The 25,051-nt window shown below is 51.8% G+C and overlaps 1 protein-coding gene across 1 annotated transcript; it reads left to right on the top strand.

The window, feature by feature from the left end:
- The first annotated feature begins 2,519 nt into the window (after positions 1-2,519).
- Positions 2,520-24,022, top strand: Meltf (melanotransferrin). Its single transcript, XM_048794136.1, has 16 exons — positions 2,520-2,894; positions 4,632-4,786; positions 5,831-5,930; positions 7,800-7,982; positions 9,064-9,220; positions 10,563-10,630; positions 13,354-13,541; positions 14,132-14,312; positions 14,970-15,121; positions 16,882-16,978; positions 18,538-18,732; positions 19,563-19,719; positions 19,807-19,874; positions 21,089-21,276; positions 23,222-23,420; positions 23,888-24,022. Exons 1-16 carry the CDS (start codon positions 2,846-2,848, stop codon positions 23,962-23,964), a joined length of 2,214 nt encoding a protein of 737 aa, XP_048650093.1. The 5' UTR covers positions 2,520-2,845; the 3' UTR covers positions 23,965-24,022.
- Positions 24,023-25,051: the final 1,029 nt, after the last annotated feature.

Raw genomic sequence — 25,051 nt, 5'->3', positions numbered from 1 at the left:
AGTCCCCCTAAGCTTCACAGAAAAAATACTTTTAAGGAGGCCAGAGCTTTTATCTACAAAACTTGCTCAATATGGCTACCTATGTTCTCAACATACAGATTAAGACATACTCAGCAGCTGGCAAACACATATCAGATGGCACCAGGAGTGAAAGTGGGATCTCCATTGGTACCACCTCACTGCTGCAAAGTTGGTGGTTCTGCCTCAGCACACCAATCCCACCCAGTGTCCTTCAGGAACAAAAATCACTTATCTTAGTCAAAGACATTGAGGCCCATAAAAGTATAAAAATATAAATTATGATTTGTTGAAATGAAAAAAAATTTCCTAAGATTGTGGGTAAAGGAATTTTTCTACCACATTTGCTGCCTCATGAGTCCCCACCTGCCAACCTAAGTTCTTGGAGGCTGCCTTTATCCCATCCCATGGTGTATCCTACAGTTCCTCGATTCCCTGATGAGTAAGCTCCATGCTGGTGGACACCCTGAATCCTTCATGAACCGCAGCTGTGTCTTTGGCAGAGGGGAGAAGACAAGTTCTTTGGATTTCATATCACAAGGGAGGATCAGGGGGCTCCAAAGCAGAACTGCTCAGGCTCCAACATCAACGTCAAACCAAAGTGTTAGTGAAACCAGTTCTTTTATGTTTTCTGTTCTTCTTCTTAACTGCAATGAGAGGCCAGAATGCAGTCAAAACCATCCTCAGAGCTTTTGCTCCTCCACAAGGTTTTTCCTGGATTAAATTATTGCCTTATTAGTTCCGCATCTATCCCACTCATTCCTCTGACACACCCAGGTATATCTGCATCCCAAAAATAATGGACTCTGGGTTCAAGCTGAGATAGAGTTCCCTGTTACACACATCAATACAAAACCTTGCCCATGCTAAGTCCAGTCAAATAGGCCTGAAGTAGAAACCTCTGCAATCCAGAGAGAGCAAGTTCACTGAATATCACAGTTGAGGTCTGAACCTGAGATCAGGGAAAGACCTCATTATGAAAGAGTTCACCCAAACTCTTAGGTTGTGGTTGTTCTGACTTTTTTTTGTGTATCACTTGGAGTTTTGCCAAAGGAAGAACTTAATAAACACAGGGCTGGGGGTGTAGTTTAGTAGTAGAGCACTTGCCTAACATGTGCAAGGCCATGGGTTCACTCCCCAATACCAGAAAAGAGAGAGAGAGAGAGAGAGAGAGAGAGAGAGAGAGAGAGAGGGAGGGAGGGAGAGAGAGAGAGAAAGAGACACTGATCCTGCCAATGACCTTCCAGTTGCTCCTGGAGTATAACAGAATAAGCCTTTTCATCCTCATCGTCAGGAGGAGGCTTGCTAAGGACACTTAGATTTATTCTGTCTTCTTAGGAAGCCCCTGTGGCAGGGCTACCTGCTAATCCATTTGGCACCTTTATGCAAATTAGAAAGAGACACTTCCTCCTCCCAGTGGATCCAGCTTCCACAGCTCATGCCTCCAGAGCAGACAGGAGGGGAAGGAGAGTGTCAGAGCCATCATCATCTACCTTTTACATATGGGGAAACAAGCCCAAAGAGGGGTGAGTCAGTAATAAAAAAGAGCTCAGGTCTACTGAGGACCAGCACATATTCCTTCTACTCATCATCTTAGTGGGAGGCAAAGCAGCTACTTAGTGGCCCAGTTGGAGGGGTGAGACCTTCCTTCCTCAGGGTACAGAGCAGTCTCAAAGGTAGACAAACCAGACCCAGGGTCCCTTCCCTCTCACTCATCAGTGTTCATGTTACCCATGTCCTCTTCCTTTGGCAAAGAAATAGGGTCTCATTTCTGAGCACTTGTGAGAGGTAATAATAAAAGGTGAGGACATAGTTGGAGGCAGGTAACAATCCCTGCAGTCCATTTTCCACATCCCCATCAAACAGAACCTCAGCTCTGGTTTGCCAACAACAGTGATTCTCAAACTTTACTGTGCACCAGAACAAAAAAACAGCTTGGTGGCCCCAGAGTCTGTGATCAGGGGTCAGAGGTAGGGCCTGAGAATTTGCATTTCCAACACATTTGGTCAGTGGCAGAGCTGTAACTAGAGCCAAGGTGACCCTAATGTTGGTGCTCTGGGGATCTGCTATGAGAGCCACTTGCCTAGCAAAAGAGCCCACCCTTTCCTCCCTCACTCTCTTTCCTTTCTTCCTCCTCTTCCTTTGGCCTTTTCTTCTTCCTCCTACTATTCTTCTTGGATCTTCTTCCCATCTTTCAAATCACGATGGAAGGAGCTAGCTCTGCTGGGGACCTGGGCTCTAGTTCCAGTTATGCCACTGACTAATGTGTGATCCGGGGTGAGTCACTACCCCTCTCTAGGCCGAGCAAAGGCAGTCACCCAGACTGTGAAGTCCCCTCCACAACCAGGACCATATCTGCCAGGGTTCATCTCTATATCCCCAGATCCTTTGAGCCGTATGTGTTTGAAGGGAGGCCTCCCCGGATTCTAATCTCTTCTTCCTTCCAAATCGGAACTGTCCCTTTCCAGTTAGACATGATATTTGAGGTCTTTCTAGGACGAGTCGGGGATGGTCTGGAAGGCGGGGTAGCTTGTTCAGGGGAAGGAGCCAGGTCCGCGGCTTCAGACCCTGCCCTTGCGCGGGTAGAGGTGCCCCAGCAGGAGGCGCCAGAGTGAAAGCCAAGGCCAAATTGGTCAGCCCAGGTGTCCAGTCCCGGGCGAGGAGGCGGGGCGGGATGCTGCGCCCCAGAGGCGTGGACATCACGGATGCGCGCTGGGGCCGCACTTAAGTAGCTGGGGCCAGGGGGAGGAAGGAAGGAGCGAGCAATCCCGGTTGCTGCTGATCTTCTCGGACCCGCACCCAGACCCAACCCGACCTAGTCTGCGCCATGTGGGGCTGGAGCGTGGCTCTGTGGCTCTTGCTGGCTCTGCGCACTGGTGAGGCCCTGGCGCCGGGCGGTGAGAGCAGGCGCTCCGGCGGGGGTCCCAAAAGCTCTCCAGCCCTTCGGGGCCGGGAGCCTTTCGGGGCCGGGAGCCACGAAACGCGTCCTGAGCCCGCGTCCCCGAGGGCGGGAGAGTAGGCAAAGCGTGAGGCGCGGGTCGGTGAGGACGGCAGGGGGTCTCCCACTGTTGGGGCAGACCTGGCACTCCGGATGGCTTCTTGGAGGAGGCGGCCTGGAACCTGGCCTTGGAAAAAGGGACTCTCCAGACTTGCCAAAGAGGCGCCTGGGGGAGAGCCTCAGGGTGTCCCGGAGGAGGGCCCCCAGGATGGCTACTCCTGACAGGCGTGGAAACCCAGGCAGGGTTTAGGGACCAAAGCAGCCTTATTTCCCGAGCCCCCCAGGGGAGGGTGTGTATTTAGAGGGATTGATTGGCAGGAGGGTGTGGGAAGCCGCCTGGGTGACTGCACCCCCACTCCGTGAAGGTGGGTCTTCTCGCGTCAGCACCCAAGGGAGTCAGGGCCTGAGACTGGGTTAAGTCAGGCGGGAACTTCGGGAGCAGGGATCGTGGGCGGGGACTGCCGAGGGGCTGGAGTTCACATCACTGCTCATTCTTCATCAGTCCAAAAATTAACCCGCCTCCCATCCCTTGTCTGGACTCCGCGGTTGACCGGACTCCAGGTGAGGGAAGGTTTGGGAGTTTGGAGCGGTAGGGAGGAGCAAGACTGTCGACCTTCCTAGGTGGCCACAGGTCAGGAGAGGGGGAGGCCGTGCAAGCAGCTACAGTGTTGATGCTTGAAGTAGGGATTGGACAGCATAGGCTGCCACAAGAGGAGGACGTGGCTTTTGGGCAGAGAGAATTGAACCCCAACCCGGAGTATAGACCTCCAAGGAGTCTGACTGGGGAGGTGAACAGTGGAGGAGTTCAGGTTTGCAAAATTATCAACCTCAGGGGAACCTGGCATCCCTTCCTCTGGGGCCCTGCTGGGAGCTCTGAGTCTCTGACCTGGTCAGATCAAAGGGCCCAAGTGCAAGTCTACTGAAGACCTGTGTGTCCTGGGCTCTGCACACAGATTACTTCCAACATAAGCTAAGTTTTCTCATCTCTTTTCTCAGAAGAGGAAACAGGCCCAGCGAGATCAAGTATTTCCTGAAGTCACCAGTTATAGGGGCAGGAACTTGAACCCAACCTGCTGATTCCTCAGCCTTCCCTCTTGTGTCCCAGGGTCTGAACTGCAGCCAAGAACACAGACACTCAGAGAAGGAGCCAGGCTTCTCTGGGACAGCCCACCACAGCCACCTGTTCTCAGGCACATGCCCCTGTTCAGGAGGGCCCAGGGACACTGCTGAGGGAAGAACCCCAGGCCAGTACCCTCTTCTTGGAGGCCTGGAAACAGGCAGAACTTGCCAAGTCACAGAGCCTGCTGGGGCTTCCCAGGCAGTGCTGCTTCTTCCCTCCAGCCTCCGCCTCCACCTAGGCAGGTGGAGGGAGGTGGGGCAGCTGCTCAGCTGTCCTGGGAGATTGTCCACTCCTCAGTAATGGGTCAGGTTCTGAGCTGCCCAATCTGTCAATGTCCCTGATTAGGAGGCCCTGAGCACGCCTTGCCCTGTCTCTGTACCCTGTGGGAGGGCAAGACTGTTGAAGGGGACTGGCTATCTGGACTGAGGCTGGAGCCATTTAGGGCACTTGGATGGGCCACGTTGGGAGCTAGACCTCACTGTCTCCTGCCTCCAGTGCTCGGCCAAGTCGAGATCCGGTGGTGCACCACGTCAGATCCAGAGCAGCAGAAGTGCAGCGACATGAGCAAGGCCTTCCAGGAAGCAGGCATCCAGCCCTCCCTCCTCTGCATCCAGGGCATCTCTGCTGATCACTGTGTCCAGCTCATCACGGTGAGGCCTCTCCCCCGCCACCCCGCCCTGCTCCTGCCACCACTGGCCTAGACAAGAGGGCTCTGACTCAGGAGAAGTGCACAGCACAACAGCCTCATTCACTGGGAAAGGGGCCGGTGTCCCTCTGCCAGGGCTGGGCGATAGGATCTCTTGAGTTTCCCGGCAACAAGGGTCAGTTTGTTTCCTCCCAGCCCAGGCCAGGCTGGAGGCCGAGGGAGAGTGTCTGCTCAGATGGGTGCTGCTGGAGAAAGGTGTCTGAGAGGCAGGGCTTCCCTTCCACAAGGCCCCTGCTGGCATGGGGACACCACCCACGATGGGGGTGGGGGCAGACAGCAGTGACCTTTCCGCGGTGACCTTTCATGGTTGTTACTTGCTACCATGGAACTTTCCACAGTGACGCTTGTATGGATTCTGGGAAGAAGTCAAAGAGGCCTTGGCCAGGAGTGTTCCCTCTAAACTGGCACTGGTGGTCTTCAGAGGCAGCACAGGACTGGGAGGGACATTGCAGACCTCCGTGGGGCCAAGGCCTTGGGTCAGGCTCCACTGTGAGGGCAGACACCAGTTACTCTGAACCCTAATCTCATCCCTTCTTCCCGTAACATGATGACAGTGCACTTTCATTCATGTTTAAAGATAAAAAGGAAAAAAAAAAAAAAAAGAGGGCATCTATGGGATTCAGTCTCCATAGACTATTTGAGAGGAAAAACCTAAGAACAGGGCTGAGAAATAGGAAAATAAAGAAGACTCGCTTTTTATAACTTGGCACTTTGTATTATCTGATTTTTTTTTTACTACATGCATCTATTATGATACTCTAAAATAAACAATTAATATTTTTAAAAATAGCAAGAGTTAGAAAAATAAGGTGAGTCTTCATCCTGATAAAGGGGAAGAGCCCTGGGCTCCTCCAGATTGGGATAGACAAAAAGCACAGCACACATCTCCAGGACTTTTCAAGTGTCCCTAGGCCACCTGGAGGCGTTCCTGAGTTCCTCATGAAAGGCCAGTTGGGCAGGACTGGGTGACCTGCATGTTTCTTACTAGGCCCAGGAGGCTGACGCCATCACTCTGGATGGAGGAGCCATCTATGAAGCGGGGAAGGAGTATGGCCTGAAGCCTGTGGTCGGCGAAGTGTATGATCAAGGTACAGGACAGAGTGGGAGAGAGAGCAAGGCCCCCACCCAGAAGTCAACTCACAAGTCTGGGCTGGCTGACCCTGCAGCCTCTGAGCTGGCCATTAGACCTGTCCACAAAGCAGTCCTGGGTCCCAGGCTGATAGACCCTCTGGCAAGCCCCTAGCTCGCTCTTGAAGCCCCTGGGCAAGAAAGCCAGGGACACAGAGGGTTGACCTGAGTCCTTCCTCATGGGGAGTCCAGTTCCCCTAACTTTTGCCACCAAACCTGGTGCAGTGGTGGGCATGGAGCTGAATGAATGATTGCCTGTATGACCAAGGTTTTGGTGATGCTCAGCTACCCGAAAACATCATGGCTCTCTGTGGGAGGCAGCGTGGACAGGTGGAGAGAGGAACCACAGAGCCCAACGAACCAGGAGCACATTGGAAGGAGCTTTGTGAGCTCCTTTACCCCATCCCTGCCTCTCACAGCAGATCTTCCCTCAGTTCACCCTGCCTTGGCATCTCCCCACCACCTCTGCCTGTTCAATGTCTAACCACTGTCAGAGTCAGTGAGGTGGTCACCTCCCCCAGGAACTTCCCAGAGCCCCTCTCACCCTTGCTAAGGGCCTCTCTTCCCTTCCTTGTGATTCCCCAAGGAGGACCTAGTTCTCATCTTTGTGTACCCCTGGTTCTCTACACAGGGTCTCACTCAGAGAAGGCACTAGCTAGGTACTTGTTGAACTGACTGTCACATGACAACACATAGTCCAGTTCTGCTTTCCCTGGAAGTTAGGCTGAACACACTCTTTCTTTTCAGTTCAATACCTCCATTGAGCACCTACTGCATAGGAAGCAGGAGACATTGCTTCTGCTGCTGAGAACAGGAGTGAGACAGGGAACAAATAGGCAGCAAAAACTGCAGTGACCCAGGTGGCGGGTACAGTGAAGAAAAGGAAGGGCCATGAGAGGAGAAGTGAGGGGCATGGGGAAACCTACAAAATAGGGCAAACGAGGGTTCTCCATGGAGTGACATTTAAGCTGAGACCTGACAATGATCCCAGGTAGGCAAGAGCCTGGTAGGTCCAGGATCTGGAAGGAAAGGGAGGATGGATGAGTCAGAGGTGGTGCTGGACAGCACTGCTTGAGTTGGCAGGAGCCAGACTCAGGAGAGGGACAGGGGGCCATTGGGTCATCAGTCCCCACAGATGAGTCACCTGTGTCTTGTCTGATCGGCCCCTTCTGGGCCACTCTTGGCCCAGGGAAATCTTGCGAGGCTATAGAGACACACACAGCCCCCCATGGCCACTCAGGGTCTTAAGTGACTTGGGACCACATTGCTAGTACTTTCTGTGTCTCTGTCTCTTTTTCGTTCTCCCTCCCCTCATCACTAGGACATTGCTTTTCCCAACACCAGGAAGCCCCTGCCCTGCTCCCCCTGTCCCTCCGAGCCATCTTCTCCCCATAACCACCACATCCTTCCCTGAAGCCCGCCACGTTCTTCTCAGGACCTAGGGTTTTGGAAAGCAAAAGACATGCAGGCTACTTCTGCTTTCTGTCCAGCTACAGAGCTGGACACATGCACAAATGCAGCCGCAGCCCAGCGCCAGCTGTCTTGGGAAGGAAAAGTAGGTGGGGAAACGGTGAATGAATTATTATCTTGGGATAGTATCTATCTCTTGAGGCTGGAGGAGGGCCAGGTCTCTTGAGAAGACATGGATTGTGCCCTCTTGCTCTCTCTGTAATCCAGTGCCATCCACATGTCCATGTACACCCGTGTGTACACACATGTGCTCCACACCTGCACACCCACGCTATTCCCACAGCCTTCCCAGCAGAGTGGCACTGTGGCCATCTTGAGGCTTTTCCCTTGCCACCCTCACTCCTCCACCTCCCTCCTAGAGGTTGGGACCTCCTATTATGCTGTGGCTGTAGTCAGGAGGAACTTCAATGTGACCATAAACACCCTGAAAGGAGTGAAGTCCTGCCACACGGGCATCAACCGGACAGTGGGCTGGAATGTGCCTGTGGGCTACCTGGTGGAGAGCGGCCGCCTCTCAGTGATGGGCTGCGACGTGCTCAAAGGTAAGGACTCAAGGCTCGTCACAGGGTGCCTGGGTGTCCCCTCCTTCCCTGCCGCGAAGTCTGTGGAATCACCACCTCCACTTTGCTGGCCAGCCCTGTGCGGCTGCCATTTGTGTTTCTTCACTTATTGGCCCCTATAGTATGTGGCTTTCACTCACTTGTCATGGTGGCCCACATGACAGCTAAGCACAGGTCTAGCCCACAGTAGGGAGGCATGAGTCACCAAGAAGTGGCTGCCGCTGGTACAGACCTGGTGCAGGTCATCAGAAGCATGAAGAATCAGAAACACTATATTTTCAGGACCCAAGCTCCTGATTTGCACCCAGAAAGCTCCCAAGTGGCTCAAGAGTCCAGCCAGCTGTTAACCCAGCACAACCCCTGCCTGGGAGCCCAGACTCTCAGATGGAGGCCAGGTGTGGGTGGCTTTTCTGTCACAGGACATGTTTATCTACTCCTCTGGGAGGACAAAGAGAGAAGACCAAGATGGCACTCATCCTGGCTGAGGGTCATGGCTTGCCTGGCACAGTGCAGGAAGTAGGGCATCCTCCCTTGTCACAGGACAAATATTTGTGAAGGGAGTGTACCTGGGGCCTAAGTGCTAGCAGGGCCCCAAACAACACCCAAGTCAGCAGAGCTAACCTCTTCACTGCAAGGCTCCTTCTCAGCTCCTCTCCTCCCACCATGATTTGAGAAGTGTTGTCTGTCCCCAGGACAATACTTGTTAAGTCACAACCCCCTTCATTAACCACACGTACAGATTTGGAAATGAACCCCAGAGAGAACAGCATCCAGTTGATATTTAGTTGTCCTGTGTGGACATTTGTGAGTAAATGTTGTACTCCCATGGAAACTTTTAAACAGCAACAGTCCCACCCAATTGCACATTGCCAATGTCCTGGACCCAGTGTGAGAATCACTGATCTCATCCACTTCTCCAGTTTTACTCAGGCTGAAGAAGGTGAGACAATTCTCAGAAGCATCCAGACGAGGGGCTCCATGTAGAGCACCCCCACCACAAAACAGCCTGCGTCTGTAGAAAGTGTAGCCTGCCAAGTAACCTCTTTCTGCTCTATTTCCACAGCTGTCAGTGACTATTTTGGGGGCAGCTGCGTCCCAGGAGCAGGAGAAACCAGATATTCGGAGTCCCTCTGTCGCCTCTGCCGGGGTGACACCTCTGGGGAGGGTGTGTGTGACAAGAGCCCCCTGGAGAGATACTATGACTACAGCGGAGCCTTCCGGTGAGGGTGCCTAGAGAGGGACAGGAAGGGAAGCTGAGTGGGAGGTGGAGGGAAAACATTTTGCCCAGAGAGGCCACACGGGGAGTGGCAGTGTATCAAAGCATCCTTTATACAGTTCTGTGCTGTGCCCTGGCTCGTTTATTAACATCAAACCAGAATGTGCCAGGCTGGATTTGCTCATAAAGTCAACATGTTTGGTGTATTTAGAGAAGGGAGGGCTCAGAGAAAGGAAAATGGAAAAAGCCACCCTTTGGCTACTCCGGGACCCCATTCTGGTGTCTCCCACCAGCAGGGAGGGCCATGGGGTGGGGGAGTACAACTGGACACTTTGTCTGGTCCCTTCTCTGCAGCTAGTTCAGGCTGGTACTTTGGATGACCAAGGACCCCAAAGAGTATAACAGCTCATGGTTCAATTGTATTTGTCTCCAAATGAGAGGATGTAATGGAAACCTAAGCATTTCTAGCTGCCAATCCTCAGTGTCTGCACCTGGAGCAGGGATATCTGCTGGTCCCCATACCCAGGAGGTGGCCTGGGTGAATGCAGATTTTGCACAGAAATGAAAACACTCCTCCCTACCTCCTCCATGTCCTGGGCTGCCTGCCCATCCTGCCTGCCTCTTAGAGTCCTCTGCTCTTTCCTGGTCCAATTCCTGCTTATTTTCTGGCTGTAGAGAACCAAGTAGTTGCCAGGCATGGTGGTGCACACTGTAATCTCAGCAGCTCAGGAGGCTGAGACAGGAGGATTGTGAGTTCAAAGCCAGACTCAGCAAAAGCAAGACATTAAGCAACTCAGTGAGACCCTGTCTCTAAATAAAATGCAAAAATAGGGATGGGGATGTGGCTCAGTGGTTGAGTGGCCCTGAGTTGAATCCCCAGTACAAAAAAAAAAAAATAGAGAGAACCAAGTAGTCCCTTTTCCTAGCAGGCCCTGACCTGCCTCCCACACTGGGCATTTTCATATAGATAACTGCGTCAAGGCCACTACTACTCAGGATTTTTTGGTATGGTGTGAGAAGATCTTCTAGTCAGATTCCCTGCTTCAGCAGGATCATATTCAGGATGTATATGATTATAAAGAATCTTTCCTCCTCATGGCGACCCCATAGGGAGCTGCTTTCTCATCCCCACTTGACAGATGATAGGGCGAGGAAGGGTCCACAGTTTGGCAAAGCCACACAGTCAGCAAGCCAGGGAGATGGAGCCCGGGACTGCTGGACTAGGAAATGTGTGTCCCAGGGCCACCCCTGAAGTCCAGGCTACACCTCCAACAGTGGAATATGGGTGGGACCCAGGGGCTGAGGGGAGAATGGCCCCACCCAGGATCATGGTTTCTCCTCCACAGGTGTGTGGCAGAAAAGGCAGGGGATGTGGCCTTCGTGAAGCACAGCACTGTGCTGGAGAACACTGATGGTGAGTAAGTAAGGCCCAGGCTGACTGGGGTGGGCCCCCAGATGGTACCAGATGCTCAATGCTGCTTGAGTCTCTGGGTGACCTTGGACCAGTCCCGTGATCTCTGAACCTTAGCACTCCTATCTGCAGAAAGGAAGTTCATTTCATCAAAGGTCTCCCACGGGCTCTGCAGGGTGCGGGGCCAGTGAGTAGCAAGAGGAGGCTCTGATTTGTATGTGGCATTAGGTTCCTTCCGTTTCAACTTGATAATCGGTATCTGCCTTTTTAAAGATGGTTTCACGAGAGTTCATCCACTGTCCCTTCTGGCATTTTTCTCCCATTTCCTGAAAAGCCATTCATTGTCCCCCTGGGCAAGGTCTTATTTAAGATAGGTCGTTATGTATGTGAGTCAGCTTTTACGCTACTGTGACTAAAAGACCTGACCAGAACAACTGTAGAGGAGGAAAAGTTGATTTGAGAACTCACGGTTTCAGAGGTCTCAGTCCATAGACAGTGGGCTCCATTCCTCGGGGCTCAAGGTGGGCAGGACAACATGGCAGAAGAGTGTGGAGGAAGGAAGTGGCTCACCTGATGATCCGAAAGCAGAGAGAGACTCCACTGGCCAGATACAAATTATATACCTCAAAGGCACAACCCAGTACCCACCCCCTCCAGCCTCACCCCACCTGCCCTCAGTTACCACCCAGTTAATCCCATCAAGTGATTAGTTCACTGATTGAGTTAAGGCTCTATAACTCAATCACTTGTCCTCTGAACCTTCTTGCATTGTCTCCTGTGAGCTTCTGGGGGACACTTCACATCTAAACCATAACAGTTGGTGTGCTAGGCAAGGTGGTACATGCCTGTAATCCTCGTGGTTCAGGAGGCTGAAGCAGGAGGATCACAAGTTCAAGGCAAACCTTAGCAACTTAGTGAGGCCTTGAGCAATGTAGCAAGAACCTATCTCAAAGTAAAATATAAAAAGGGCTAGGGATGCGACTCAGTGGTTATGTGCCCCTGGTACCCAAAACAAAAAAAGGTTGATGTTATGCGTTGGTCCATTATATAGTTGTCATTTAAAATTTTTCTTCATTTTGAAATAACTGAGTTTTAGAAAAGTTGCTAGAATAATTCAAAGTACTCCCGTCTATTCTTCACCCAGATTCCAGCTTTCAGAGTTTGGTCACATTTGATCTATCATGTGTGGCAGGCAGTACATTTGCCTGTGTCATACCCCTTGAAAACTTTAGGACACATCTCCTAAGAACAAGGAGGTATACCTAGCATGAAATCAAATCAAGAAATGTACCATTGATGTACTATTACCTAATCTGCAATCGATATTCCAGATTCACCAATTATCCCAACTCTGTCTTTTGTAGCAATTTTTTCAGATCCACGACCTATCTGTGTGTGATCACATGTGGCATTTAGATATTGGAGCTCTTCAATTTCCTTGATCCTAGGACAGGATGTTTATGGAAAAAAATTGACAACAGCCAATGAGTGGAATTGACATAAATGTCTAAAGTAGTAAAGTAATATAACTTTGACCCTCATAGATGAGAAACAAGAGTAATGAATGGAAGTACACAAATGGCACCTTTATCTTGTAGGAAAGCAAATGACACCACAGAGATCTATGCAAAGGTTTTGCAGCAATTTAGAAACAGAAAAGTTGGAGAGTGCAGGGAGAGATTTGCACCGAGTAACAAGAGTGTCACAGACAAAAAAAAACATTTCTAGAGTTTTCCTGTTGTTTGGGAGTGTTATTTTTAAATCACTTTGGAATGAAAGTTTTTATGACCCCACAAATTATCTGTTCCTTCCTATTTCCTAGCAGCGGTTCACCTCTGGTTGTAAATTTAAAACTCAAAAAAATATTGTTATGTAGGACCATCTGTGGCTTGGTTCTGTGCCTAATATTAGTCAATCTGTCTTCTTAATATTGATTTTCAGTGTTGATGTCACTCTTTCAAATAAATCTTTTTTTTTTTTTTTTTGGGCAGTACTAGGGATTGAACCTAGCCAGGTGTACTCTACACCTACATGGAGCTACACCCCCAGCCCTTTTTATTTTTTATTTTGAGACAGGGTCTTACTAAGTTACCCAGGCTGGTCTTGACTTTGTAATCCTCCTGCCTCAGGTCACAGGTGTATACCACCAGGCCTAATAGGAAATAAATAAGTTTTGTGGAAAGTTTCTAACAGTATAGAAAAATACTTTATAGAGACAAGTGGGGGGGCTAGAAAAAAGAACTTAAAGGAAATAGACCAAAATATTAGTAACTGGGGTTGCGGGTAAGGCTCTGGGGAGTTACCCTTTGCTCTCTGGCGTATGGTTCTGGGTAGATTTTGTTAGGGTGTGTTCTCACCATGTTCCCTGCTCCCTGTCCCCTGGCCTCTGCCTTCTTGGTACATTTATCTCTCTCATCCTGAGCTTCTCTTATTTTCTTACTCTTTTTATCTTTAATAAGTAGTCTTATGTATATGTGTTGTATTGCCATTAGATTTGTTAAATCCGATTTATTAATAGAAACTGGTAAGAGGTAGAAAATATAAGCAAACAGACGCAGACCATGTAGACACCAGGTCCTGGAGGTGTACCCCTAAGCTGGCCCCTAAACAGCCCTGTGGTGCTGTTTCTCACCTCCATAACACCTAGCCCCCAGGCTTCCTCTCCTGTCCCTCTGGCTGCCCTCCCTAGGATAGGAGGTGGCTCACCAGCCTTCCCATCTTCACAGGGAAAACTCTGCCCTCCTGGGGCCAGACGCTGCTGTCAAAGGACTTTGAGCTGCTATGCAGAGATGGCAGCCGAGCCGATGTCACTGAATGGAGGCGATGCCACCTGGCTCGGGTGCCTGCACACGCTGTGGTTGTCCGGGCTGACATGGACGGGGGCCTCATCTTCAGGTTGCTCAATGAAGGCCAGGTGAGATGAGGCACCCCACCCCTCAAAGCCTCCCAGCTGGTGCTGGGCCTTCTCTCCCACAGTATGGGAGGGAGGAGGTCTGGCCAGACAGGGACACAGGGAGCCTCAGGCATCCCTCAGAGAAAACTCCTTGTGCCTATGCCTCTGAAGATCAAAATCAGAACACATGAGCAAATAAGCCAAAGGATGAGTCCAGTTCCTTTCAGAGTTTGACAGTGATTGCTGAAGAATGCTTTGCTGAAACCTCTGCTTCTGACAGCCATACACTCCCAACTCTAGGGTGCACCCCGTGGTATCTGGTTTCACCCCATTCACATGGCAGCTGCCCAGCCATTGCTTGTCCCCAGTACTGACCCAACCTAGACCAAGTTGTGCAAAGAGTGGATGTGACAAGGCAGATGAACTGAATGGACACCCAGAACTGGAGGAGCACAGAAGAAGGAGAGTTCTTCTTCTTAGGGAGGCCCTGAAGGGGAGGGGGGCCTCGCCTGGCCCTCATAGTAGGAGAAGGAGGTGGTGTCTGAGCTGGGGAAGGAAGAGTGTGGCCTGGCAGCACCCTTTACACCCCCACACCCACCTTTGACACACAGCGTCTGTTCAGCCATGAGGGCAGCAGCTTCCAGATGTTCAGCTCTGAGGCCTATGGTCAGAAGAACCTGCTGTTCAAGGACTCTACCACGGAGCTCGTGCCCATCGCCACGCAGACCTATGAGGCATGGCTGGGCCGCGAGTACCTGCATGCCATGAAGGGTCTGCTCTGTGACCCCAACCGTAAGTCCCTGTCCCTACTCCTGCCAGCTCCACCCCAGCCTGACTATGGCATGGCAGGGTCTCTGAGGTGGGTGGGCAGGGGAGGACACTCACCTAGGAGACCTGCCATATACCTATGGCCCCTATGGGAGCTGGTCATTTCTAGTTCTCTGCCTCTGGGGCTAGTGGGGGAAGCCTCTCTGTGGTTATTGGACCTCTGGACCCTGGAAACCCCACCTGCTCCAGGAGGCAGGATCCCAGCCATTAGGGTCTGTCTTAGGGCCATTGAGTTCTGTCAGTTCTGCCCCCACAACCTCTCCTTCCTCCTCCCTTTGTCCACCCCATGGCTTCAGCCCTGTCTCTGGCATTGCCTGGAGTATTGCAGTAGTCTACAAATGGGCTTCGTCTCTCTAGTCCCTGACCCTATCTATAAGCCCTCCCCCAACCAGGGAAATGGTGGCCAGACACTCAGATACATGGCAGCCGTGGTCTGCCTCAAGCTTCTCACTGCCCCATGGAAGAGGCAGATCACCCCTTCCTGTGTGAGGAAGTGGGATCAGATGGTTAAATAATGTAACCTGGACACGCAGCTAACAAGAGAAAGGCCCAGAGTTTCCCTTGGGTCTGACTTCAAGCTCTTCCCACTGAACACCAGCGCCCACACGCCCACCCACACAGGGATGCCCCACTACCTGCGCTGGTGCGTGCTCTCCACACCCGAGATCCAGAAGTGTGGTGACATGGCGGTGGCCTTCAGCCGGCAGAGGCTCAAGCCTGAGATCCAGTGTGTGTCGGCCCAGTCCCCCCAGCACTGCATGGAGCAGATCCAGGTGTGCCACAGTGGGTCAGGTGGGCATGTGGTGGTTTTGCCTGGGATGGTCCTTAGCATCCCCCCAGCCCCATGCTGCCTGGGGAGGAGGACATCTCCTGAGAGAAGGCCATAGAGAAAGCAGTGAAGGAGGACCACAGTGGGCCAGGAATAGACCTGTGGTCTTGGGAAAGCCCCTTTCCTTCTTTAGTCTCAGTTTCCCCCTGTGCACAATAGGTGGGCTTGCATCATTGTTTGCTAAATATTTTTGAAAGCAACAGACACTCAGAAATATATTTCATATCAATCATTGTCTGGTGCACAAAAACCTTTTTCTTTGCTTCTTTGCTTGGAGACTGAGGCCAGAAGGCAGAGAGGAACCCAGGTCTCTGCAGCCAGGGAGGACATTCTACTGTGATCACAGGTGTCCAGTCTTGGGCCCTTTGAACTCTTCCTGTTTTAAGGGCAAGGAGTTAGAGGCTGATAGGGCAGTCCCTGAGCACAGGTCACAGCTCCCCAGGTGTGCCCTCCCTGCCCAGGCCAGAGAAGCACATTGCCTAGAAAGTCAAGAAAAGGAGCATGGGCAGTAATAAAAGGGGCCACCTGGCTCACACCTGGTCACCACTGAGCCTACCGTGCAGATTACCTCACTGAATCCTTACAAGCACCCTGGGGGTGAGAATGGTCATTAGCTCCATTCACAGATCTGGAGATGGAGGCTGAGAGAGGCTGAGGAAGTACCTTACCCAAGGTCACCAGCTCAGATATGGAGAAGCCACTCTGCCTAGGGCCTGCGGGAAGTCGTCTCTGCAGAGCTGAGCTCATCCGTGTGCAGCACAGATGGAGGAGGCAACTCAGCTGGAATTGATGAAAGAGAGGCTGGGGACTTTATTTCCAGATGCCTTTCCCAGGGCCCCAGAGGAGTTAGAGAAGTGGGAAGAGGCTTCCTCTAGGCAGGAGCCTCCTCTCAGTGGGTGCAAAGGGCCAATGAATGGGCTGCCCAGGGCTGCGGGAAGAGAAGCAAAGGTCAGGGTTCCTCGGAACCCAGTAAGATGCTCAAAGATCCTGAGTTCTAGTTTCCAAGGCTCTCAGGGGTGGCATCCAGTGTGGCTCTTATCTCTACTTCCTGTGCAGCTGCAGTGACCCAAGAAAGGGACCCTCACTCAGGCAGGATCCTGGGCTGTGGGGGTCCAGGTTCTGTGTCCACCCTGACACTGCAGTAGGTGAGAGAAAGTCTATGTGAGGGGAGAGGGGCCCCTAGAGGTGTACCCTTCAGGCTTGAAATGTAGTGCCACTGCTGCTGCCCACTAGTACTTCATGCCTCTGGGCCTAAAGGTATGGGCCACCTTCCTGGGCTGCCGGGGTCCCTCTGTTACCTGGCCTTATCCCCTTCCCTTGGGGTTATTCAGGCCACTATGGATTACCAGCTACCCTTAGCAGGGTCCTGGGGCCACCTGCCAAGAGGCTTCAGATGGACAAATGGGGTGGGCTACAGGTGACCTGGGGGGCTCCTGGAGGGTCTGAGGGAAGAGGGCCCTGGATCCCTTCAGCTGCCTCCTACAAGGGGATTGGTGTCTCAACCTTGGGGCCTCCTCCCACAGGCCCTAAGACTGCAGTCACCTAAGACCTAGGTCATTCTCCCATTTGTGCATGCATTTGACTGAAGTGTCTTACAATCACACCATGTCAGCCCTTGGCCCGGTGCTGAGACACCTCAGGCAATCTGTGGAGTACCCACACCTAGCAAGAAGGCAGGGATGGTGATCTCTCTGTCCCCTGTAGGCTGGGAACATCGATGCTGTGACCCTGAGGGGCGAGGACATTTACACATCAGGGAAGGTGTATGGCCTGGTCCCCGCGGCTGGGGAACTCTACTCTGGTGAGTGTGGTGCCAGCTGTCTGGCTTCCGCTGGGTGGTGGTTGATGTCTTTATAAAAATGAAAATTTGCCCCTCAGCATTTTCAGAAGCTCCAGCTCTCCCTAGTGCCTCTGTCCCTAGGCTGGGTGCCTCTGTCACCAGGGAAATCCCTCCTGCCATGGCCTGGTTTCCCCATCTATACGATGAACACCCCTATGGGATCAGCAAATTTTTTTTCAAAAAATTTTTATTCTAATTTGTTATATGTGACAGCAGAATGCATTAAAATTCATATTACACATAAAGAACACAGTTTTTCATGTCTCTGGTTGTACACAAAGTAGAGTCACACCATTCATGTCTTCATACATGTACTTTTGATAATGATATCCACCTCATTCCACTGTCATTTCTAACCCCATGCCCCCTCCTTTTCCCTCCCACCCCCCTGCTCTATCTAGAGCTCATCTATTCCTCCCATGCTCCTCCTCCCTACCCCACTATGAATCAGCCTCCTTATATCAGAGAAAACATTCGGCATTTGATATTTGGGATTGGCTAACTTCACTTAGCATTATCTTCTCTAACTCCATCCATTTACCTGCAAATGCCATGATTTTATTCTCTTTTATTGCTGAGTAATAAAAGATAAAAGTATATATGCCACATTTCTTTTTATCCATTTATCTACTGAAGGGCATGTAGGTTGGTCCCATAGTTTAGCTATTGTGAATTGTGCTGCTATAAACATTGATGTGGCTGTGTCCCTGTAGTATGCTGATTTTAAGTCCTTTCAGTATAGACCGAGGAGAGGGATAGCTGGATCAAATGGTGATTCCATTCCCAGTTTTTTAAGGAATCTCCATACTGCTTCCCATATTGGCTGCACCAGTTTGCAGTCCTACCAGCAACGTATGAGTGTTCAGCAAACTTTTTGTAAAGAGTCAGAGACTTTAGTCTCTGTTGAATATTCTTTTTCCTTTAAAACACTCAATTAATAAATATTTTAAAAATTGTTAGCTTGCAAGCCAGGCTATAAAAATACAGGCCACGGTGGCATTTGCTGACTTTGAACATCCTCAGCCCCTCCCTGCCCTGACTATGGAAGCCCACAGAAGAGACACTCAGGATCCCCCCTTGTAGGCTCATTCAGACCTTCTCAGTGGGCTGGGCTGGGCTTTGGCCTCTGTCCTATTAAGTGATGACCATGGGGGCCTTTCGTCCTTTCCTTTGGCTGTGAAAAATCTCTGGGTTTAGAGAAAATGCTGCAACCCTCAGCTGTGCCTCCAATTTTCTCCCAGTAGGTGAGAAAAGTACCACCTGGGTGTGAGGAAAGAAGGAAAGTGCTTTGAGTGGGGGCTATTGGGGGTGGGTGGGGTCCAGACTGGAGAGTGAGCCACACAGGCTGCTGAACAGGCTGCTGGACGGCCTTGGGTTGGTCACCCCTGAGCCTGCAGAGCCCCAGGGCAATCACAGCTCTCAAGCAGAGAAACAGGAAGCGACAAGTTTAAGGAAACACCCGTGGGGATTGGTCCTGACTCTGATAGGAGACCCCTTGTGGGATGTCCCTGTCCTTTCAGAGGCAGACAGGAGCAGTTCATACTTCGTGGTGGCTGTGGTGAGGCGGGACAGCTCCTACGCCTTCACCTTGGACGAGCTGCGTGGCAAGCGCTCCTGCCACTCAGGCTTCGGCAGCCCAGCAGGCTGGGACGTGCCAGTGGGCGCCCTCATCCAGAGAGGCTTCATCAGGCCTCAGCACTGTGACATCCTGACAGGTACTGCCCTCCAAGAGACCCAGGCTTGGGAACTCTTCTTTGACAGGATGGGAAGGCCACCAGCACTGAGGGTCCTCTTGAAGGCAGCCCTGAGAGATTTCCCCTTCCCTCTTGATATGGTCCTGTCTATAGGGAAAGCTGGGAGCTATGCCTGATGTCACGCACAGTATTTATGGCTTCCTGGTGGCTCTGTGGACGCTGCCCAGGTACCCTCTGTCCACCACTGACCTGAGTGGAACTAACCCTATGGGTATGAGTGTGTACACACATGTATCTGGACCTAGCTGTGTCACCAGCTGGTCATAGGGTTTTACCCATCACCCAGCAGTCCCTAGGCATCTGGGATGCCCAGTTGGAAAGTGGCCAGGCTCCACATAAGTGCCCAAGAATCCACACAAGTGCTAAGATGGGGAAGACACATTTGCCAAGCACCCGCCATATGCCAGGCACGAAGCCGCTCTTCTTGGTGTGAAATCATGTGATAATTCATGGTGGAAGGAAAGTCGTGGGAAGCCAGCAAGATCCTTGGGCAGACTGGCTAAGGACCTCTGTCCTAGCTGGTAACAGGGAAAATAAACACATTACTTTTTTTTTTTTTTCTAAATACCCATGGAATCACTCAGAGGGCATTATGGTCGGCAGCTCCCTCTTTCAGACAGCTGGGCACTTGCTTTGATAGGAAAAGAAAAGCATATGAGGCAGTGAGTCTCCTATCCCTGAGGGAGTTTAAGCACAGGTTGGTGGGCAGATCTGTGGGGGAGCAATCCACCCACCGCCCTGGCTATCTTTCTGCCATGGCCCTTCATCTCAGCCCTTCCCCTCTCCTCCAGCGGTGAGTGAGTTCTTCAATGCCAGCTGTGTGCCTGTGAACAACCCCAAGAGCTACCCTTCCTCTCTGTGTGCCCTCTGTGTGGGGGACGAGCAGGGCCGCAACAAGTGTGTGGGCAACAGCCAGGAGCGGTACTACGGTGACAGTGGCGCCTTCAGGTACGCAGTGGCAGCCAGCAGGTGGCCTGGGGCCAGCACAAAGGCCGGAACCATCTTCTGACCCCTGCCCTGCCGTCTGTGTGGCAGATGCCTGGTGGAGAATGCGGGGGACGTTGCCTTCGTTAAACACACGACTGTCTTTGACAACACAAACGGTATGTGACGGCTGCCCAGAGTAGGGGATGAGTAGAGGGGCTGTCCCGTCCAGCCCAATCCAGGCACTGGCTGTCTCTATATTTGGGATCCAAACAGCAGCTGGGAGAGCTTGAGTCTAGAAGGCTCTGCCCACAGGAGCCTAGGAGCCCCAAGGACCACAAGGTAAGAAGGAACCTCAAGCCTCACATCCAGGTGTCAGGGCACTTGATGATCTTGCTGATCTGGGATCAAGTCCATATTCCACTAAAGTGTCGACACTCTATCTCAGTCAGCTTGGAGACCTGCTCTTGGGGTGTTGTTAAGCAGTGCTGAGGCACATGGGTGGAGTGACAGGGGCCTCTTCACAGTTTGGTCACATCAGCATCTGGTCTTTGGTCCTTAGCAGGGTGGTGCCCCAAGCAGGGAGGTCCCCCCCGGCTCTGAGCCTTGCCAAGGCAGGGCCACCCCAGACACACCACATGGGCAGCTCTTACACTGGAATCACCTTCCCTGCTTCCACCTGAGAAAAGAGCTCCGCATCACTCTTCCCCAGGGTCCCCTAAAGCTCCACTTGAGGTTCTTTCATAGTAGGGCTTCTTAGCTTGCAGGGCCCCCACTCATTCAGAGGACCTGTGTCCTCTGGGGTGACTGGAGGCTGTTTCCCCAACACCCAGTGCTCGTACTTTCTGCCTACCCTGCAGTGTCCCAGGCTTTGAAATACCAAACACTGTGGGCTTAGTCATGACAGTGTGTCCTAACATCTCTTCTCCAAGACTCAGCCCAAAAAGGCACAGAGGCCACACAGAAAGGATACTGGGATTGATCAAGGGGAAGCAAGACACGCAGGGAAAAATATCAGTCTTTTAAAACTCAGATCCCACTGGCCTTTAGAGGTCACCAAGGTGGCAGGACTGTTTGTCTCAACAGAGCCCGGGAAGGCTCCAGGCCGCGAGCCTACCTTCCACCCAGAATACTTGGGACCATCCTCTAGGAGGAGGGAACCATGTTCCCAGCACAAGCCCACTAGCTCTGCCTGGTCCCCCCTAACAGAAGCTCCTGCTAATCATATTTACCCAGTGGGCTTTGTTACCCCGGTAACAGAGTAGAGGACTTGGAGAATGGAGAGGGTTGTGGAACTGGCCAGATATTGCCACCTCTGCCCAGCAAAGGTTCTCAGACTGGGAGGAAAGTGGCCTCTCCCCAAACTTCTCCCTGTCCTGTGCTCCTCCCTCAGGCCATAATTCTGAGCCCTGGGCTGCTGCATTGAAGTGGCAGGAGTATGAGCTGCTATGCCCCAACGGGGCCCGGGCTGAGGCCAACCAGTATGAAGCCTGCCACTTGGCGCAGATACCATCCCATGCTGTCATGGTGCGGGCAGACACCAACATCTTCACTGTGTATGGACTGCTGGACAAGGCCCAGGTAAGTCCTGGACATTCCTCCAGCAACTATCCTATTTCCTGCATTATTAATTTTTCCTTTTCAACTGGGCCATTCGTATCAACATCTCTGTGTGGCAGATGCCTGGTGGAGAATGCAGGGGACGTTGCCTTCATTAATAACACATTTGTATTTGTTATTCTTTTTGCCATCTGTAAAAATCAGACTAACCCTCTTGGTCTCACAGGCTCTTATAACCCACTCCCTTTGAGAGCAGAACTCCTCCAAAGGGTTACCTCTATTCTGGAGTCATCAATCCTCTCCTTCAGTTCTCTCTTAAGAATGGAGACTACTCCAGACAGGCCCTACCATGGCCCTCAAGCTGTCCTTGTCAAAATCACAGTGACCTGTGTTGCTAAATCCAGCAGCTGCTTCTTGATCCTCATTGTGCCTGACTTCCCTGTAACACTGGCTACAGCTCCCTCCTCCTGAAAATTCAAGTCCCTCCCCTAGAAGGGGGTCCCAGGTCCCCACACCTGCCTGGCTCTCCTCCCACCTCTAGGGCTTCTCCTTCCCAATTCTTCTCCTGGTTCCTGCTCACCTCCCTGGCATGTAAATAAGGATGTAAATAAGTCCTAAGCCCTCTTCTCTGTCTACACTTATCCCCTCATTAATCTCATCTTGCCTCATGTCGTTAACGACCATCTATACACAGATGGCTCCTAAATGTACATCCTCAGCCCTGATTTCAATCCCATATTTCCATCCCAAACTGATATGATTAACATGCCTACTTGATACTTCGCTCTGTATTTCTAACAGGCATCTCCAACTGATCAAGTCCAAGGGTGAACCCTCCTTCCTCCTCCAGTTGCCTGCTTCAGTTAACAGCAACTGTTGTTTTTCCATTTCCTCAGAAGTCATCTCTGACTTGTGCTCTACATCCTGTCCATCCACAGTTTGTTACTTCCAAAATGCATCTAGATTTTGAGCCTAGCTGTCCAAGGAGCCCCTGGTTTCAAACCTCCAACCCTCTTCCTTCCTCCATTGATTTAGGTGGAAACGGTGCTCTCTGCCCACCAGCACCACAGAATTCCAGAGCCACTGGCTCTTCAGGCCTGTTCCCAAACTAAAATTTTATGTTCTCCACTTGTCTTCCCCATGGAGTTCCTCCATCCCAGGAGTTCCTTACTCCAGGCCTGTGGGCTTTCCCTGGAGTCTCTAAACCCTCTGAAGTAATGTGGAAAGAATTCTGTGCACATGCATTTTTCTGGGAAGAAGGCCGACAGCTCTCATCAGATCTTCAAGAGGATCTGAGTCCCCTCAAAAAAAGATTGATAGCCACTTACTTCTCCTTCCCCCTTTGATTATATTTATCAGCTGACAGACATTTATGCCTGATCTCCAGATGTCCTTTATTCATGTGTTTATAGGTTCTCACACTACTTCTGGTCTTCTTAATAGCTCTTTCAGGCTGTTCACAGCACATTCAATGCAAGGATTCCCAGCAAGGAATTGAATAGCAGCACCATTGCCTGGACACTGGAGAAGGGGGAGTTGATTAGTGAAGATATCCTCAACTCACCTATTATTTTATTACCGGTGACAATCTTGATGAGATTATTTTGGTTTGTAGGAAAAGATACCCCTAAGATACATCAAGAAAACAGTATCCAAAAAGTTTGAAAAATGCTGAGCAAGCTTAGCAAAAATTTAGTAATCTGATCCACACCATAGCTCATTTCTGGGTCTTCTTGTTTCTGTTCTTCATCCAAGAAGTGGTTTGGTGTAACTTCTTGAACCACTATCTTAAGGTGATACCTCTAGACATAGATTTTCCCAAGCCCCTTCCATGACAGAGGCCCATAAGTGGTCAAGCTGATGGCTTCAAATCAGAATCTTGGTACCCTGAAGTTACTTGCTCTTTGGGTCTCCTGTAACCATCTGTAAGCCTGGATGAAAAGTTGGTTGCTTGCGGTGCTTCCAGGACCTGTTTGGAGACGACCACAATACGAACGGGTTCAAAATGTTTGATTCCTCCAAATACCATGGCCAAGACCTGCTTTTCAAGGATGCTACGATCCGGGCAGTGCCTGTAGGGGAGAAAACCTCATACCTTGACTGGCTGGGACCTGACTACGTGGCAGCTCTGGAAGGGATGCTGTCTCAGCAGTGCTCCGGCACAGGTAGGGCCCTGTCACATCCCCCTGGCATCATTCAGACCCTTTCACCCTAAAACCTTGAGAGCTGAGGGCACTCTAGGTCTCAGGCCAGCAGAACAGAGGCCCCCTGTGTTTCACCTACCATTCAGGGGAAGAGTTCTGGGAGGGTCTAAACAGGGAGACTGCAGACAATTCTGGCAGGAACTGGCCATGTCACCCAAATAGCCCTGGATAATGAACATAAATGCTAAAAAGGATATTCCAAAGAGGATCTGAGGTAACGACATACATATTCATGTAGTATAATTTGGACGGGAATGAATATGTACAGAAACCAAGAGAACGGATAATTGTAAAAGGGTAGATAGAAAGAGGGGGCTGGAGCCAGCCGAGCACCCAGAAACCCGGCCGCCCACAGTCCTGCGTGCAAGCAGACGGCCGGTGCCAGGGCTTCCAGGTCTTCCGGGTCTTAACTGTCCCTTCTTCCCCAGCGGCTGCCCAGCCCCCAGGTCCCCATCTGCCTCTGCTGCTGCCGCTCTTTACTGGCCTCCTCCTGCACGCCCTCTGAGCGCCACTCGGGCCAGCTGGCCTCGCGACCTGCTAGGAACCGCAGCCAAGGCCAGTCTGTGCAGGGCCTTGGCTGACACTGTCCTGAGAAGCGTCGCGTGCTGGAGAGGAACGGGAGGAACCACGCACAGAGCTCCCCAGAACTCCCGCTCTGACCCAACGAGAAGTTTCTGGAATGGAGATGAAGGCTAAGGCAAAGCCCCCTCCCTCCCGCGGAGCCACCCGCCCCCAGCCGCCTGGCCCTGGCCACCTGAGGCGGCTGGCCCGATGCCCAGTCACGCGCCCAAGCTGGCAGCGCCTCCCTGCCAACCTGCAGCCTCCCACCTGGAGCCGGTGGCTGGCTGCGGAGAAGGCCGGTCGCCAAGGAAACCGCTGAGCCCGCTTCCCACGCGGCCCTCTGCTGCGCGGCGGCCTGGGGACCTGAGAGCGCCTGCTGGGCCAGCTGCCCAGAGGACGCTGCGCCTCCGCCCCGGCTCCCGCCGGCACCACCTCCTTCCCACACTTCTGAACCAGCCGCTGGTCGCCTCAGCCTTTTGTCCTTGTCTTCTGAGGCTCCAGTGGGCGTGTGGGCAGCTGATTCTGCACGGCCGTGGAGGGAGAGCAAAGCTGGACTGTAGGGATGACACCCTCAAGGGACCCTCAGAAGAAGGAAATGCTTCTCAGTAAGGGATTAGTTGGTGGGGGGGCTTGATGCAGGCTTGGGGGCTGTAATCCTGCCTAAAAACACATCTGTTGGTGAATCCAGTTCCATCCCAGGGCAAAGCCCATCAGATGGAATCCACTCCTGAGTTTCCTCTTCTGGGCTCAGTCTCAGATTATCTTCTCTCCCTGCCCCACTGTGGTTCCCCTAACCCCTCAGCCTATTTCTGGACACCTGTGCTGCTGTTTACTGCAAAATGAAGGAGCAGGATGTGGCCCAGGTAGCCCATAGGGGGAGACCCTCTGAAGAACAGGGTGAAGACCTGCCATTCTCTCTCTCAGGATCTGCCATTCTCTCACCCTAGTAAGCTCCATCTTCTCCCTTAACTTTGTACCTATGGGGTCCAGGGCCCACCCGCTCCAAAGAAAGGGTTCCCAATTTCTGACCC

This window comes from Marmota marmota, unplaced genomic scaffold (assembly GCF_001458135.2).
Source record: "Marmota marmota marmota unplaced genomic scaffold, marMar, whole genome shotgun sequence".
Lineage (NCBI taxonomy): Eukaryota > Metazoa > Chordata > Mammalia > Rodentia > Sciuridae > Marmota > Marmota marmota.
This window is presented reverse-complemented; position numbering and strand designations above follow the sequence as displayed.

Excerpts from the sequence above, each read along its gene's own strand:
- Meltf (XM_048794136.1), top strand. The coding sequence starts at position 2,846 with ATGTGGGGCTGGAGCGTGGCTCTGTGGCTCTTGCTGGCTCTGCGCACT. Across the intron at positions 5,931-7,799 it reads CGGCGAAGTGTATGATCAAG|AGGTTGGGACCTCCTATTAT; the intron begins GTACAGGACAGA and ends CCTCCCTCCTAG. Across the intron at positions 15,122-16,881 it reads ACTGCATGGAGCAGATCCAG|GCTGGGAACATCGATGCTGT; the intron begins GTGTGCCACAGT and ends TGTCCCCTGTAG.